Source organism: Conger conger, chromosome 1 (assembly GCF_963514075.1).
Source record: "Conger conger chromosome 1, fConCon1.1, whole genome shotgun sequence".
Lineage (NCBI taxonomy): Eukaryota > Metazoa > Chordata > Actinopteri > Anguilliformes > Congridae > Conger > Conger conger.
The window spans coordinates 73,317,928-73,334,402 of NC_083760.1; the positions used below are offsets into that span (position 1 = coordinate 73,317,928).

Here is a 16,475-nt window from a genome sequence, read left to right on the forward strand (position 1 = left end):
GTTTACAGCCGTGTGGCAGTAGCAGTATAGTGAAAAGGCTGAGCTTCCTATTTTTGTTCCAGTCGAGTCCAGCTTGCCTTCACCATTCAGAAGGTACAAGGAAATATAATGCCTTTGTTTAATTTCTGTTGTATAGGTTGTTGAAGTCTTATTTTAGAGATGTGGTCTGGTTATCATCAAGACTTGTCAATATCAGTTTAAAAAAAAAAAAATATATATATCTCAAGGTCTTAAAGCACTAAAATGTGTGTTTTTCAAGATTTTTTTCAATATCTAATCTATATTCCTTATCTTCATGAAAACGTCCTTTAGATATCCCCGATTTTTACTTTCCTTGCAGCATGTTTCTAATTATGAAAAACATTTTTCTGTATTTCTGTCACTGATTGCAACCAATTGAGTGTTCTGGTTATGTCCTGAGTATTGATCAGTCCTTTCACTGATTAGTGACTCTTTGAGAGAAAGCTCCTTTTTTCTCATCCTGTATTATTTATTTCAAACATTGGACAAGCCACTAACCCTGTACATGGGACCTTGCTAGTCTGATGTTGAATACTGGTGAAGATGATTGTGAGTGACAATAACTAAGATGAGAGCCAGCTTGGACAATTTTGGATGGCCTGTTGTAGTTGAAGCATTCTATTTGGCCCTTCATATTGCTGGCAAGAAAACCAAATGTTGGCCTAAATAAAGCATTGTGGGAACTGGGTCCAATTACCCTGAGATTTATCTGTTGCCAGGGCCTGGAATCTACTAGAGGGGATGAGAGTATGTGTGGTGTGTGTATGTGTGCCATGTGCAAAGATAAGCAAGTGGCATGCCATACTAAAGCACTGGTTTCAGTGCAGTGAGATTCTATGGTGTTGTACAGTGGCAGCATAGAATAAGCCACAGCATTACAGCTCCACGTCTACAGCCACACAGCTACAAAGAGCATTGCATTATGAGCCTACAAATCCAACTGGGTGCACCACTCTGGGAGAGGACAATTTGTGATTAAAACCTGTTCTACAAAAAAAAACTGCACAATTGAATAGCCTTAGTCATACAGATCTCTCTGAGAACAGAGACTATGTGAGAAATGGTGACAGGTGCAAATTATGCTTAGCTTCAAAGATGGGTCTCCGCAGAGTAATTCGACTGATGGGAGCACCTGAAGTTCTGGAAATGTATGGCACAAGATCAGGCTCCCTGTAGTGAAATGGCCATTGTCTCCATGCTGATTCTTTCGTTCAACATGGAGCCTGCCTGCTTTCAGTAAGTATTATAAATGTCCAGTGGAAAGGATTCGGTTAGGCCCATTAAGCCTGCCAACCCAATTCCTGCACAGAGAATATAATGAAGGTCAATTAATTCAGCAAAATATATGTGCACATTTAATTCGAAATGTATGTTGAGTACATGCTGATGTTTCAGTTGGAAATACGTTAAAGTCCAAAGAAGGTAAAGCCCAGAGTGTGTATGGACATCTGTGTGTTTGTTGTATTTGTGTTTAAAAACACACCAACGCCCCCCCCCCCCCCCCCCCCCCCCCAACTCCCAAAAACCTCCCCATTCCCATGCCCTTTCGTCCTCTCCATTTGCCCCAGCAGGTGCTGAGCTGCTCGATTCGGCCAAGAGGTGTGATGAATATGAGAGAGAGGGGAAGGTCCGTGGTCAGGCTCTAATCCCATTAGAAGCCGCCCGAGAGGGAGAGGAAGAGGGCCCCGGCATGCCGAGCAGCATTGTCCCAATCGCTGGGCTCCAGGAGCTGACATCAGCACAGGCCCATGTCCTCTGAAAGCCCCTTTATTCCAGCATTCCTGGCTGGGCAAATTCTGGGCAGAGGGCCTTCCTTTTCCTAGTATTCATCCTGCCCGGATGAAAGGTTAACCGTGACCCCCCTATGGGTAGAGTCAAACGTCGACCGGCCGGCTGGCCACTGATCAGAGCCTCAAGAAAAGTGAGCAAATGCATATGCCGCGGAGTTCCTGTCAATAATGGCTCCTTCAAGCCCGTGGAAATAAGTTCAAATCAGCCAAAATATATTCACAATCAAAATGCACCTCCTAATGAATAAGGCATATTTTTAAACATTAAGCATGGACAGGTATATGACCTTTTAAAGTTCATAAGCATTCCAGGGGGAAAGACAATGGGCCTACTGAACTTTGATATCCTGCTACCTACACAATACAATGTCCAGTGTTAATTAAACTCTTACAGAGGGTACAATAGGGGTTAGATGTGATGTAACACTGACCATTTTAGTGTGTAATATCTTATATGAAACATCAAAACCCCCTTCTGAAATATGTCACCAATTTCACTGAAAGATTATTTTACACAAAGAGTCAATATCTTGTTAGATAGCAGCACTCAATAGTACCGGAAAATTCATTTGAATAATTATAGTTGATCATTATCGTTATTACTTTCTCTTGCATTTTAATTGGAACTACAAAGTGCAATTAAGTTCTTGGTTTTTACCGCCCATTCATTAGCACAGCTGCCCACCTGTCTTATAGTTCATGGGAAAGGGCCGCAGCACTCGTTCACGCCATGGCGCCATCATAGAGTGGGATTTGTTCGCAGAATAAAAACGGCGCTCTTCTCCCTCCACCATTTCACCATGCATAGGCCCCGGGCATGGCTAATAACGCCGTATCGAAATAAGCCCCCCCGCTTCCCTTCTGTCTTTTGATCCTACTAAAGTGAAACTGTGTTAATTACACGATGGAAAAACCATCTGGATTTGGGCATTAACCCCTTCCGCCCCGATTGTAGCATCATTAAGTATTCATGAGAGGATTAAACTGCATTTTCCAGGCCTGCTTTCATTCTGGAGCAGTAGTTCTGTTTCTTTGTCTGGTCCCAATTGGGGCGCAGCTTTTAGCCATGCTCCGGAAATCAACCCGTGAGATCCATATTCTTTTTCTCAGAAATAATTTAGACAATAACAATATTAAATCATACATACATTCAATCTAGAATCCGACATAAGCAAAATTGTTTTAAATATTGAATTATTAATCTGCATGGTTTACTCTAAAGATAATTCAATAAACCAGAAGCAGTAGGTCACTGGAAGTATGAAATTACAAGTTATTTCAAAACGTCACAGCAATGCCCAAGCTAGCAGGGTGATGAACCAACGCATACAAGCTAAGCAATATTATTCATTCAATTGTCATATATGGAATACAGCGACTACCATAGATTAAATTTCTCAAAGGTATCAAGGTAGTAGGCGACTTCACCCTACGTGGCACTTGTATTTAGAGGTTTTAGCCCAGGTCCTAGTCCAACCCACACTGCCACCAATCAGATAGCTATTAGACCCGCTGAAACTTACATAATACTTACACAAACTTACATAAATAACACTCCAAAGAAAGACTGCACTCCGTAATTTCTGGAAAAAAACATGAACTTTATTTCCAAATATTACATTTGAATTTACACTCACGTCTCAAACAATGAAGTATTGGCATTGCAAAGAGATAACGTTACAAAGATCACAATAAAGGTACAGGAAACAACTAAAAATAACTAACCGTTTTAACTCAAGTAACTGTTTTGGTCATGTGTAATTTCATTACAATTCATTCGAAATGAATTATTATAGCAAATATATTATTCGTTCAAATGATATATAATCAGTTTATATTACATTCCTGTTGTTCCACTGAAGAAATACGAAAGTTGATTGGTTCTAAATATAAACAGTGTGTCCAGACGGTTACAAACATAATGTTTGCAGCGTTGATGTACACTTTGCATTGTAACACTTGAACTACCGTGAGAAAAATAGAACAATCCAAGCATCCCTGTTGCAAAGAAAAAAGAAAGAAATAATAAACTGGGCAATTTTGCTCTTTCGTCATTTCCACCAGTCTAAAATATGGCTCTTGGTTGCCATCTTCTGGCTATACATACGAAAACGTAGTTGCTGTTGTTGTTTTTTTGGTGTCAACAATTTACGCGGCGAGTTTTGTTTGAAATTGAAGTCGCTACACTTAAGAAATAAACGGCCCGATTTACTAAGACCTTTAGGATGCGTAAAAACCGTTTAGCCGCGCAAAGCTAATAACACAAACAATGATTGAATAGTACCTAATTGAATGAACAGAAACAGAGAACAGAAAATTGACTGTATCTCACAGATCACATCTGAGACAGATTAAAGTTCCATACGATCTTCTCCGTTTCAGTGTCTCACTTGCTTGTGTATACATACACTCCTCATATTCAGCTTAACAGTCAAAACGTAAAAAAAAAATACTTATGGCGAACACCTGAATGCTCGAGTAATACCTACTTCAGGACATCATAACCTACACAAGTTTACCATGTAGGTGCTGGACCGGTGGAGCTGGTACAGGAAAGCCCACTTTCATGCATGGGGGAGAGTTTCAGGAAAAGTATAAACCTATAAACCTGTGTGTGTGTGTCTGTGCGTGTGTGTGTGTGTGTGTGTGTGTGTGTGTGTGCACGCACGCATGTGTGCGCATGTGTGTATGGCTGCATGATCTAGTGTGTCAAAGCGTTTGTGTGCAAGCCACATTATTGCCTGCTTCCACCTGGACAGGAAGCTCAACCATTTAGAGGTTTCTCCACATCCTCCATTGGCACTCTGCTCACCTCCTCATGAGAGGCCTCCTCACCCGGCACCTGAAGGGTTACAGTTTTTACTTTATATTTTTCCTCCATATTTGGCGAGTTCAATAAATGTTGTCATTCACAAACCAACTTTGTCTCACATAGTTTTATAGTAAATTGAGGAAAAAATTGGTGTTGCCATAGGTGTAAATTACACAATTAGAATTTACATTTCTTCTGTTGAGAAAAATGGACACATCCATGTTCTATGGAAAGGGCTAGAATGAGAATGCAGAATTAGCTCTTCTATGTGAGAGCTGTCCTATATTTGAATGCTTTTAAGGATAATATTGAGGGATATCAATATTAAAGTTGTAATTAGACAAGTATCCAGATACATGTATTTAATTAGACAAACTATTGTTTCGACCATTTTCCATTGTGGTACAGAGTTGCCATATAGCAAAATACGCTTGTAAGTCACTATGGATAAAAGCATCAGCTACATAACTGTAATGTAATGTAAATATTACTAACCTCCCAGTAAATGCTATCTTCAAAGCAGATGGTGTCTGGTGGAGAGCCATAGATGGGCAGCTTTAAAATGAAACCTGTCAATACAATGCAGAGTCAAGTACAAGCAATACAGCCATATGACAACTGCATCACCAGCAGAAGTGTGTGTGTGTGCGCAATGTGTGTGTGTGTGTGTGTGCGCAATGAGTGTGAACATGTGTGTGTTCATGCCTGCCTGTTTGTGACTGTGCTCCATAAATTAAGCACAGAGACTAAAGGGTGGTAACACAGGGAAGGTTTCCATGGCAACACATGGATGGCCAACAGTTACAGGTGAATTCTCATCTTATGTTCACGGACATACAGTGTATGTTGCCAAGATGGTGTCCATTAATCCACGCATACACAAATCTATCGGAGAGGACCCTGTGAGCCGGAACTCACCCACAATAACTCCCCCCAGGAGGGCTATGCCCAGGGTCACCGCCAGGGAGATGGCCTGACGCACACCCTGAGCGGACGCAGTGACCGTGTCCGAGGCCACGTCCGGGAACACGTCTGCCAGCCTGCATCAGAAACATCTGCCTTTACACAGGGACATGCATCTTACACTACACTGTACAAAGATATATTTCTGTTCTCATTATCCAGACACGTCCACGCTAGCCCTTCTCACATGAGGCTACATGCTCATCTCAATACATTCTATGGCAGACTGGAATTGTGTTTGTTTTTACAATTGTTTTTACAGTTCAATATAGTAGTAAATCAATGCAGAGTAATATTCATACAAATTTTAGATGTGAACAAGATAAATTGATTAGTCATGGTTACCTTCCCAATGTCAATTGGATTCTACTAAGCATTTGAGTGATGATAGGCGAAAAGCGCAGTGGAGAGAACACGGTCATGCACTCACCCATCCCCATAGATTTCCCTTGTTGCCGCGGCAGCAGTGATGGCCCCCACAATGGCCCCGAGGACCCCTGGCATGCCGTGCAGGTTATGGACCCCACAAGTGTCCTGAATACGCAGCTTATCCTCCAGAATAGGCTGGACCGGGAGGACAGGGGACAGCAGATAAACGACGTGGACTGCGTGCGTGTGTTCATGTGTGTGTGTGTGTGTGTTTGTCAGTCTCTCTGTGTAACTAAATGTGTTTCTTTTTCTGTGTGTATTTCAGCATATTCATTTTCCTTTGTGTTTTATATTATTTATAATCTATATTATATAATGTTATGTTATGTTACGTTATGTTATGTTATGTTATGTTATGTTATGTTATGTTATGTTATGTTTTATTATATGATATAATATTATTTGGGGCTGTTGTTTTTACAGTGCAGTACATTTTTGGCCCAAATCATCCCATCCATCCATCCATCCATCCATCCATCCATCCATCCATCCATCCATCCATTATCTGAACCCGCTTATCCTGATCAGGGTCGCAGGGGGACTGGAGCCTATCCCAGCATACATTGGGCGAAAGGCTGGACAGGTCGGCAGTCTATCGCAGGGCACACACACCATTCATTCATACCTACGGGCAATTTAGACTCTCCAATCAGCCTAACCTGCATGTCTTTGGACTGTGGGAGGAAACCGGAGTACCCGGAGGAAACCCACGCAGACACGGGGAGAACATGCAAACTCCGCACAGAGAGGCCCCGGCCGACGGGGATTCGAACCCAGTGCTACCCACTGCACCATCCGTGCCGCCCCCAAATCATCCCATTTTTAGAAATCAATACCCAATCAAATTTCATGTGCATGTATATATGCCAGTTACTTCCCCTAAAATAACACAGATTTGGTGAAGACGAGAGACGGCAGGCCTGTGATGGCCACTGGTCCTCACCGAAAGGTACTTGAAGCCTAGGGTGGAGATGGTGCCAGCCAGGAAGCCTACGATCATGGAGCCGAAGGGTGTGAGCATCATCTCGCCAGCCGTGCCCACGGCCACTCCTCCGGCCAAAGCCGCATTCTGAATGTGTACCTGCAGGGGGCAGCAAAGAGCTTTCACACTGCCTGTCGTCGCCGTTTCTAACATGATGGACCTAACAGAATGTAACAGTGCAATAGTCACCATCAGTATCAAATATCAGTCGAATATCTTTGTATTTTAAATTAATTTACTTATCACTAAAAGTAAATAGGAAAGGGAAATACATACTACAAAAAAAAATTGTCTTTATAGAGGGACATGCTTTTTAAATCAGTTATGAGTTACTCTCAGAGTAATGCATTGCGGCCCCACAACCTCTTTAACAGCATTAATTATAGTTGCACACTTGCTTAAATATCATACTCTCTTTCACCAATCAAACAAATTGCTATAAAACAAAACAATTGCTGTGCATACTAGATTGTGCCACTCTTGAACTTGAGAGGGGCTGGATGTGTATTATCTCAATATTACTGTCAGCTCATAAATTAATTTATTTGGTAGGAATATAAAATCCTTGTAAGCTTGAACATGTGATAGTTTTCATTGAGATTGGGTAGTTTGTCACTGGGTGAACGTATTGGTGTGCATGGAATCTGCAACTTCTTCTGGATGGTTTCCAACGCTGCTATTTCTAAAAATCTATGTTCAGGTATCAGAATGTTTCTTCATTGTGCTCCTCTAAAACAAGAAAATGACCAAGACAAGAGCTGTATGTTTTCCATAGCTCTGGTCAATATTGACAAACAGCCCCCTCTGGAGGACTAGGACAAACATTGCTGTTTTATTTGCAATTACTTCTCATAAGTGCATAAGCACAGGCACATTGTTAAGATAATACACTGGAACATGGTCACAGATTAATGAGAAAATACTGTATACAATTGAGTTCCTCAATCTACCACTTACAAGTCTTAGAAAACCTGTAACAGAACTGTATTGCTTTCAATGTCACACTGTATTGCTTTCAATGTCACAATGAGAGACTTCTATGTGTACAAAGTATGTGTACTCTGTGTATTTCTTCAGGTGTTATAAGTTGCTATTGTAATGCCAATGTGTCATTATGCCTTATTGTCTTTGTATTCCATGCTGCCCTGGCCTGACCCCACCCTCATGCGTTCTCATCATCCTCAGCATATATTTTATGGTCCCATGACTCCAACAATCCAGTCCTCCAAGCCTCTTACCATGTCCAGTTTGCCCTCATGGCTGACCAGAGCGGAGAAGCCATAGGTGGCCAGTGTACAGGCAGCCAGGGAGTAGTAGGTGTTCATGGCAGTGCGGTGCTGGTCATCCCCTTGTGCGGTGATGGCTGAGTTAAAGCTGGGCCAGAACATCCACAGGTAGATTGTGCCTGGCATCGGAACAGGAACACCATCCAGATATCTCAATTCTGGGTCAAACTTCACTCAGTGCATTCCTGCATACATGTGCAATTAGTGATGTGCCATGCCCTGACCTACACTACGTACAGCTACGCAGAATTGTAAGCATAAATTCCAGGGGGGTCTGTACAGGGAGAAGGTAAATATCTTTAAAAATGAGCATCTCACCAATCATGGCAAAGAGGTCAGAGTGGTAGACAGAGCAGTTTTTCTCTTTGCTCTTCTCCAGTTGAGGGCGATACAACACTCGGGCCACCACCAGACCAAAGTAGGCCCCAAATGTGTGGATGGTCATGGAGCCACCTGCGTCCCTCGCCTGATGAACAGACAAAATTAATCAAATTAATCCAAATCTTAGATCAAAAATAACACAAATTATATGCGTAGACATTTTCTGGTGTGTATTTGTATGTTCTGGTGTCTGTGTTGGTGGGTAATGATGTATATTAATGTTTTCTGCTCTGCATTGTGGTATATTACCATATGCAGAGCTCTGCAGTGTAATGGTGTGTTATGATGTTTGTTGGTATGTGTTAGTGAGCTCTGCAGTGTAATGGTGTGTTATGGTGTTTGTTGGTATGTGTTAGTGAGCTCTGCAGTGTAATGGTGTGTTATGGTGTTTGTTGGTATGTGTTAGTGAGCTCTGCAGTGTAATGGTGTGTTATGGTGTTTGTTGGTATGTGTTTGTGAGCTCTGCAGTGTAATGGTGTGTTATGGTGTTTGTTGGTATGTGTTAGTGAGCTCTGCAGTGTAATGGTGTGTTATGGTGTTTGTTGGTATGTGTTTGTGAGCTCTGCAGTGTAATGGTGTGTTATGGTGTTTGTTGGTATGTGTTAGTGAGCTCTGCAGTGTAATGGTGTGTTATGGTGTTTGTTGGTATGTGTTAGTGAGCTCTGCAGTGTAATGGTGTGTTATGGTGTTTGTTGGTATGTGTTAGTGAGCTCTGCAGTGTAATGGTGTGTTATGGTGTTTGTTGGTATGTGTTAGTGAGCTCTGCAGTGTAATGGTGTGTTATGGTGTTTGTTGGTATGTGTTTGTGAGCTCTGCAGTGTAATGGTGTGTTATGGTGTTTGTTGGTATGTGTTAGTGAGCTCTGCAGTGTAATGGTGTGTTATGGTGCTTGCATATGCATGTGCTCCTATACTCACCCCCAGGAGAGTGAGGAGGATGAACTCATTGACTGCGAACAGTGTCACTTCAAACACGGCCATCACCAGCAGCTGGACTGGGCTGGTTTTCCCCAGCACAGCACCGAAGGAGATCAGAACTGATCCCGTGCAGAAGTCAGCGTTGATCATGCTGCAGGAGGAACACAATGCAATTCACTGTACGCAAAATCACATTGTACTGTAATGCAATTATTCATGCAATTCTACACTTAAAGTCCAAAACTGTTTCCTCTACAAATTACAGTGTTTCTGCACTAATGATTTATGGAGCATATTTCACAAGATTCTTAAACATATATACATATGTATACTGGTTTAGCAACTGTTCATCGTCATTAATTATAAAACACCTGTTTCAGTATTTAAGTGTGAGAGGCAGAGAGTGCATGTGTGTGAGAGAGATAGAGAGAGACAGACAGATACAGAGATAGAGACAGGGAGAGTGAGATAGAGAGAGATAGAGAGAGACATGCAGAGAGAGAGAGATAGAGAGAGATATACAGAGAGAGCAAGATAGAGAGAGTGAGATAGAGAGATACAGACAGAGAGAGATAGTGATAGAGAGAGACATACAGAGAGAGACAGATAGAGACAGACAGAGAGAGACAGAGACAGACAGAGGAGGTAGCAATAGACAGACATACAGAGAGAGACAGACAGCGAGAGAGAGAGAGAGAGAGACAGACAGAGAGACAGTCTCACCTCTCCACTCCGATGTGAATCTTTCCCCCGTGCATGCCATGGAAGAAGCCCTGCATGAGCGTGGCCCACTGCAGGGCGAACGCCGCGATCAGGAAGTTAAACCCCACACTGCTGAAGCCGTATCGCTGCAGGAACGTCATCAGGAAGCCAAAGCCAATGAAGATCATCACATGCACATCCTGGAAGCCTGCAGGAGAAGAGAGGAAACCCTCCGTATTCATTCACTTTAATTCATCCCCCGTGTGAGGGAGGTCCTGAGAGCAGGAGCTGTTCGTATAAAGCCGAGTGAAAGGCAGCAGCAGCATGCCAGCCGACTTCAGCCCACAACTTCCCTGGTCACAGGTTGGTGTCCTAAACTGCACTCTGTGCTACTGTCCTGAAAGGGTTCAATGACGGACATTGTTACAGTTCACCCAACCGCAATCCAGCTGTGGATACTCTAGTAGTGCATGTGGTTAAATGGGAGAAGGAATTCAGCTGGCTTCCATAATTGGACACAGACGGATGTGCTGTCACCTGGACTCTATTCAATTTATCTGTTCCCATTGTTCACTCAGCCAACTACTCTGTAATCTGCCTATTAGATGAGATGCATTCATGGCCTCACAGCCTAGATAGTGAGTGAACAATCTTTCTCTGTGCTTGGGCCTGGAAACTGGCTGCTGGCAGGGAGAGCGCTGATGGTGCCAGACTCCCTGCTGGCCAACTGTCCCAGATATCCTGTCACCTCTTTAACCCACCCCACTGTTGCCCTTACAGAAACACATTCACACACTGGAGTACTGGGTAATGTACTGAGTTTCAATTATACCTGCCATCTTCCTTCTGTAACTGTGAGTTTGCTTTTTAATGCTTTAGCTTTATTTTCCCCTTGTGAAGATTATGATTTATCAAAGGTGCCATACAAATACAATTAATCATTTTTAGCATGATTCTTACATTGTGAAACTGATAAAGACACACTCTTGTTTGTTCAAAGACCTGACTATCAGGTTTCTCCCCTGACATGTGATTGTGTGAATTCAAATGCAGGAGGTTGTGTTTTGATTATGAGATTACAGGCAGGTCTTTCAGATGAGAAACAGGTGGTAAGATAATACAATGGTATTCAGTAACTTTTTATATTACAAATTGCTTTAACATCATATTCAGTGTGTCATATGTCATCACTGTCGTGCTCCACAGGAGACAGCACAACCCGGGAGTCTCCCCAGGATATCTACAGTAGCACACTGTAGCGTTCTAAACATTTGCTTTTCTGTACGTGTTCCAGGTTCCACTCACACCAGTGAGAATTTGGACAGGGACACAGGTTCCTCAGGGGCAGGAGTCCTTCACTGTCAGTTCAGCACTGGATGGCCTCTTCTGATATTCAAACTTTAGGGCTTGTTGGTCTTAAATGACATTTAAATTGTGTACTTAAATGGATATTCCTGTGAATAGTTATCTTTGTTCTGCATGACTGTATGACACATCCACCCCCGCCCCCCCTCCCCGAAAGCCTGAGGCTATTCTGATACCATCAGAATGAATTCTGTCAAAAACAGCCCTGGAGATTATTCTTGAAGAATGCAGAATACGTTGAACAAACAGCACTGCTGATTGTTAAGACAGCTTTCATGATAGACTTAATCCAGCAGTAATACATGCACTTTCTAGTCTTCCTGCAACGCTAAAAAGTATGCAAATGATCAATTTATATTTGATGAGAAGCTACAGAATTCCAAAAGAGGATTTGTTCCCCTCCCACATGATATAGTAGAAACTCCATGTCTTCTTCCATGTTGTACTCAGATATTGGAGAGGTTTATGCTAACACTCCCATTTATGTGAGCTCATTCTCCATTCTCACTGTCCTGTGGCTGCATGGATACACACAATGCAGCCTCTACACACACACACACACACACACACGCAAACACTCATCTAGCCTGAGCTTCAGCATCACTCCATGCACCATGCTATCATGTGCATTCTTTTAAAGGCAACAAACTAAACACATTATGTGACTACGACTCCATGATCTTCACTTATGCAGTCACTGGTGACAAATTAGCATGTGTGTAATATGACCTTGTATAATAATTACTGCGTTAATTATAGGTGGAGAAGTTTGGATAAACATTACCAGAACTGACTGTGTCTAATGGACCATTAAACCTTTCTCTGTGGAATAATAATTTTGTCTTGCAAAGACAAAAGCCTTATACTCAGTGTTGCTCACCTAGTCAATGAAATGGCAGAGCATTTAATGCAATGGTTTCTGTCGATAAGAGCCAGCAGTTCTCTGGCCAGCAGAGCCAGAAGCTCCCCACCCAACCCTCATCCCTCAGCCACTAACCAGCGAGACCTGTCTGAGAACTGGAAACATTCCCTTTGGTATTCATTCAAATCTTCTGCACCCTCATCACAGTATCTCTCTCAGTTGTTCTCACGCTATTGGCAAAGGCCCCCATTCTCAGTGAGCTGCACAGACTGGTCTGTGAAAATGTGCATGCGGGCATTCCTCTTCCCAGTTCCCATGCCACGGGCACCATTTCAGCCCCTGACTCTGTACCTGTGTGTCAGTAGGGATGTCTGCATTCAAACACCCAGTGCTAGGAGTCTCCTAGCAGGCACAGCCCCAAAGCAGGTGAGCTTCCAACAGGGATTATAACTGGCCACACCCACTCATCCACTGAAGCCTCTCTTAAGGTGGAACTGTAAGTCCGTAGAGATAATGTTTAAATGTTCAGAAGTTCAGAGGAGAACTAATACAATCTAATTCAATCAATGGTTTTCTGTACCTGACTGCAGGTCATTTCCCCACGAACACAGTTGTGCAATCACCAGAATTAAACTATACAGTTTAGTGAGTTCTGCAATCATCATAATTAAACCACAGGTTGGTGAGTTCTGGAAGCACCATAATTACATCACAGAGACTTTTAGGCTTTCCTTTTTTTCTTATTATTTTATTTCTGCATTATTTTTATTTAAAATGTCTTGTCTTTATCACACTTTGTAATTGTTTTGGTATTAGTCCTGAATGTGTTATTATTATTATTATTATTATTATTATTATTATTATTATTATTACTATTATTATAGTTATTACAATCAGCATAATTCAACCACAGTTAGGTGAGTTCTGCAGACACACTTGATTCCAACTGACATGCTTCAACCCGTTTTCTAAAAAAAAGAAAAAAATTTATGGGCTTTGGTGACTGGCATAAATGAAAGCTTAGATAATTTCACTGAGTAATTACCTTAACTGCATGATTAGTGGAGGTGGATTTGCCTTGTGGCACCAGCAGCCCTAAAGCAGTTAGCACTAAAGAGTACAGGCTCGGAGCACAGCTGAGTGTCTGTGAGCACAGGCTCAAAGCACAGCTGAGTGTCTGTGAGCACAGGCTCAAAGCACAGCTGAGTGTCTGTGTGCTCACAGGCTCGGAGGACAGCTGAGTGCCTGTGTGCTCACAGGCTCAGAGCACAGTTGAATGTCTGTGAGCACAGGCTCGGAGGACAGCTGAGTGTCTGTGTGCTCACAGGCTCGGAGCACAGCTGAGTGTCTGTGAGCACAGGCTCGGAGCACAGCTGAGTGTCTGTGTGCTCACAGGCTCAGAGCACAGTTGAATGTCTGTGAGCACAGGCTCGGAGCACAGCTGAGTGTCTGTGTGCTCACAGGCTCAGAGCACAGTTGAATGTCTGTGAGCACAGGCTCGGAGCACAGCTGAGTGTCTGTGTGCTCACAGGCTCAGAGCACAGTTGAATGTCTGTGAGCACAGGCTCGGAGGACAGCTGAGTGTCTGTGCTCACAGGCTCGGAGCACAGCTGAGTGTCTGTGTGCTCACAGGCTCAGAGCACAGTTGAATGTCTGTGAGCACAGGCTCGGAGCACAGCTGAGTGTCTGTGTGCTCACAGGCTCGGAGGACAGCTGAGTGTCTGTGCTCACAGGCTCGGAGCACAGCTGAGTGTCTGTGTGCTCACAGGCTCGGAGCACAGTTGAATGTCTGTGAGCACAGGCTCGGAGCACAGCTGAGTGTCTGTGTGCTCACAGGCTCGGAGGACAGCTGAGTGTCTGTGAGCACAGGCTCAGAGCACAGCTGAGTGTCTGTGTGCTCACAGGCTCAAAGCACAGCTGAGTGTCTGTGAGCACAGGCTCGGAGGACAGCTGAGTGTCTGCGCTCCTTTATCTGTCTAGGGGTGTCAGTTTCAAATCCAGGCACATCTCTCATTCGGTTGTAGAAGTCGAAACATAATCCACTCACACAGGTCACCCCACACAATGTCAAATACAATGCTTCTTGGCAAAAGTTCTGTCTGCAGTACCACACATACTATTGGTTGTTGGGAATGGCATTCTCTCGAGGGAGGCACAGGGGAAAGGCCCAAAAGTGTTTCTAAATTGCTAATTGCTCAATTACTTGTTTTGAAGTGTGACTTAGTCTTCGAAAGTTAGGTGGTCTGATGCTTTGACATCTTTAATTTTACTGTCTTTAGAACTGTGGTCTTTAAAGTAACCTTGATTTAATGAAGGCAGCAGCGTTCTGAGTGGTGGGCACTTCAACTGATCATTCAAGGAAGTAAATGCAATACAGATTGCTGGCAAATCAATGCGTTTGTCTGTCTTTTTGCTCACTTCTTGAAACAGATAATAGATAATACATAATAGAAAGTGTTGTGTCTCATTTGTTCGTTGTGTGGATATATTTCCAGTGTTTATTATTTTTACATTGCGTTGAATGCAATTCCTTGTAATTGGCTTAATGTAAAGCACTTATACTATATTTCATGTATGAAAGGTGCTATATAAATGAAGTTTATTACATATTATTATTATTCTTATTATTATAATTATTATTATTATTATTATATCATATAATATTATTATTTTTATTTTATTTTTTATTATGATTATATTATATTATATTGTATTATATTATATTATATTATATTATATTATATTATATTATATTATATTATATTATATTATTTTATTATTAAAAGAGGGATTGAAATCCCCTCTCTATCTGCCCGCACTGTACATCTCTATTTTGTTTGACTAAAAGATTTTTAAATAAATATTTACATTTCTGAGTAATAGTAGCCGGTCTTTCCTGTCTTCCCTGCATCATCCATTAGGTTTCATATACAATAACTGGGAACACTTAACTGAATTTCAAATGTGTGCAACCGTCAACATTTGCTAAAGCAACATCACTGAAGTTGGAAACACTGGTACAGTTTGCTCTTGCATAATATTCATAGCACCTGACTCTCTACACCCCACACAGATATAAGACAGGATTTAGCATAGGGTGTGATGATGGATTTGGGCTCCCCCTGTTGAGATCTACATAGATTTCTTCCTATTTGGACACCAAGGAATCTTTCCCTTCTGACTGTCATCCTTGGCTTGCTTTTGTGGGGAGCAATATTATTAACTTTAGCTAAATTTAGCATTGTCAAAACAGCTTCATTGTGCATTTTAAATATGACAAAATCTTCAAAATCTCCGACTTCTCGAAACCTGATACAACAATACTTCAATGCCAGCTGCAGAGCTACCAGCAAATACTTCTGCACAGCAAGGACAGGCATTCCCTCACTCCAAAACCTGAACGACATAATCCTTAGCATCAAACATCAAACTATGAAGCACATGATAGAGTTGTCCCGCATCATATCGCCAGATCAGTCCATCTCAAGCACAGCTCACCCTGACCATGGAGAGTCATCCTTTAGCAAAGCCCTCCATCCTCTGCCATTCAGCCCAGCCCACCCCAGCCACACAGAACCGCAAGCATACTCACTAGGGTAGCGAAAGTAGAACTCATTCTCATAGTTGGACTTGTTGGCCAACTCCTCGTGCCAGAGCTTGGCGTTCGTGTTATCGTCATACTCCACCAGCGTGCCAAAGAGGATGATGATGATGACCTCCAGGATGATACAGGTGGCGGGCAGCTTCACCCTCAGGTTGGTCATGTGCTCAGTCATGGTGTTGTCCTTTTCTCTGACCTCGTGCTTGGCTCCAGTGAGCAGGAGACACTAACTCGTCTGCAGTGAGCGTGTGTGCATGCACCACTGGCACACAAGTCCAAACGGCTTTTTTGTGTCGTGCTTCTCAGGCACACACCCCCTTACCCTCTCATGCCACCAATCCCTAGCTACGAGCAGCATCAGCTC

General features: G+C 42.6%; 1 protein-coding gene across 1 annotated transcript; it reads right to left on the reverse strand.

Annotated features, from left to right (window-relative positions):
* Positions 1-3,391: 3,391 nt before the first annotated feature.
* On the reverse strand, positions 3,392-16,392 carry rhbg (Rh family B glycoprotein). The gene is made up of 10 exons (XM_061239890.1): positions 16,103-16,392; positions 10,305-10,491; positions 9,582-9,732; positions 8,602-8,749; positions 8,236-8,402; positions 6,959-7,096; positions 6,017-6,150; positions 5,542-5,663; positions 5,119-5,192; positions 3,392-4,653 (listed from the first exon to the last, which is right to left on the reverse strand). The coding sequence occupies exons 1-10, from the start codon at positions 16,284-16,286 to the stop codon at positions 4,576-4,578; spliced, it is 1,383 nt and encodes a 460-aa protein (XP_061095874.1). The 5' UTR covers positions 16,287-16,392; the 3' UTR covers positions 3,392-4,575.
* Between the last annotated feature and the right edge of the window lie 83 nt (positions 16,393-16,475).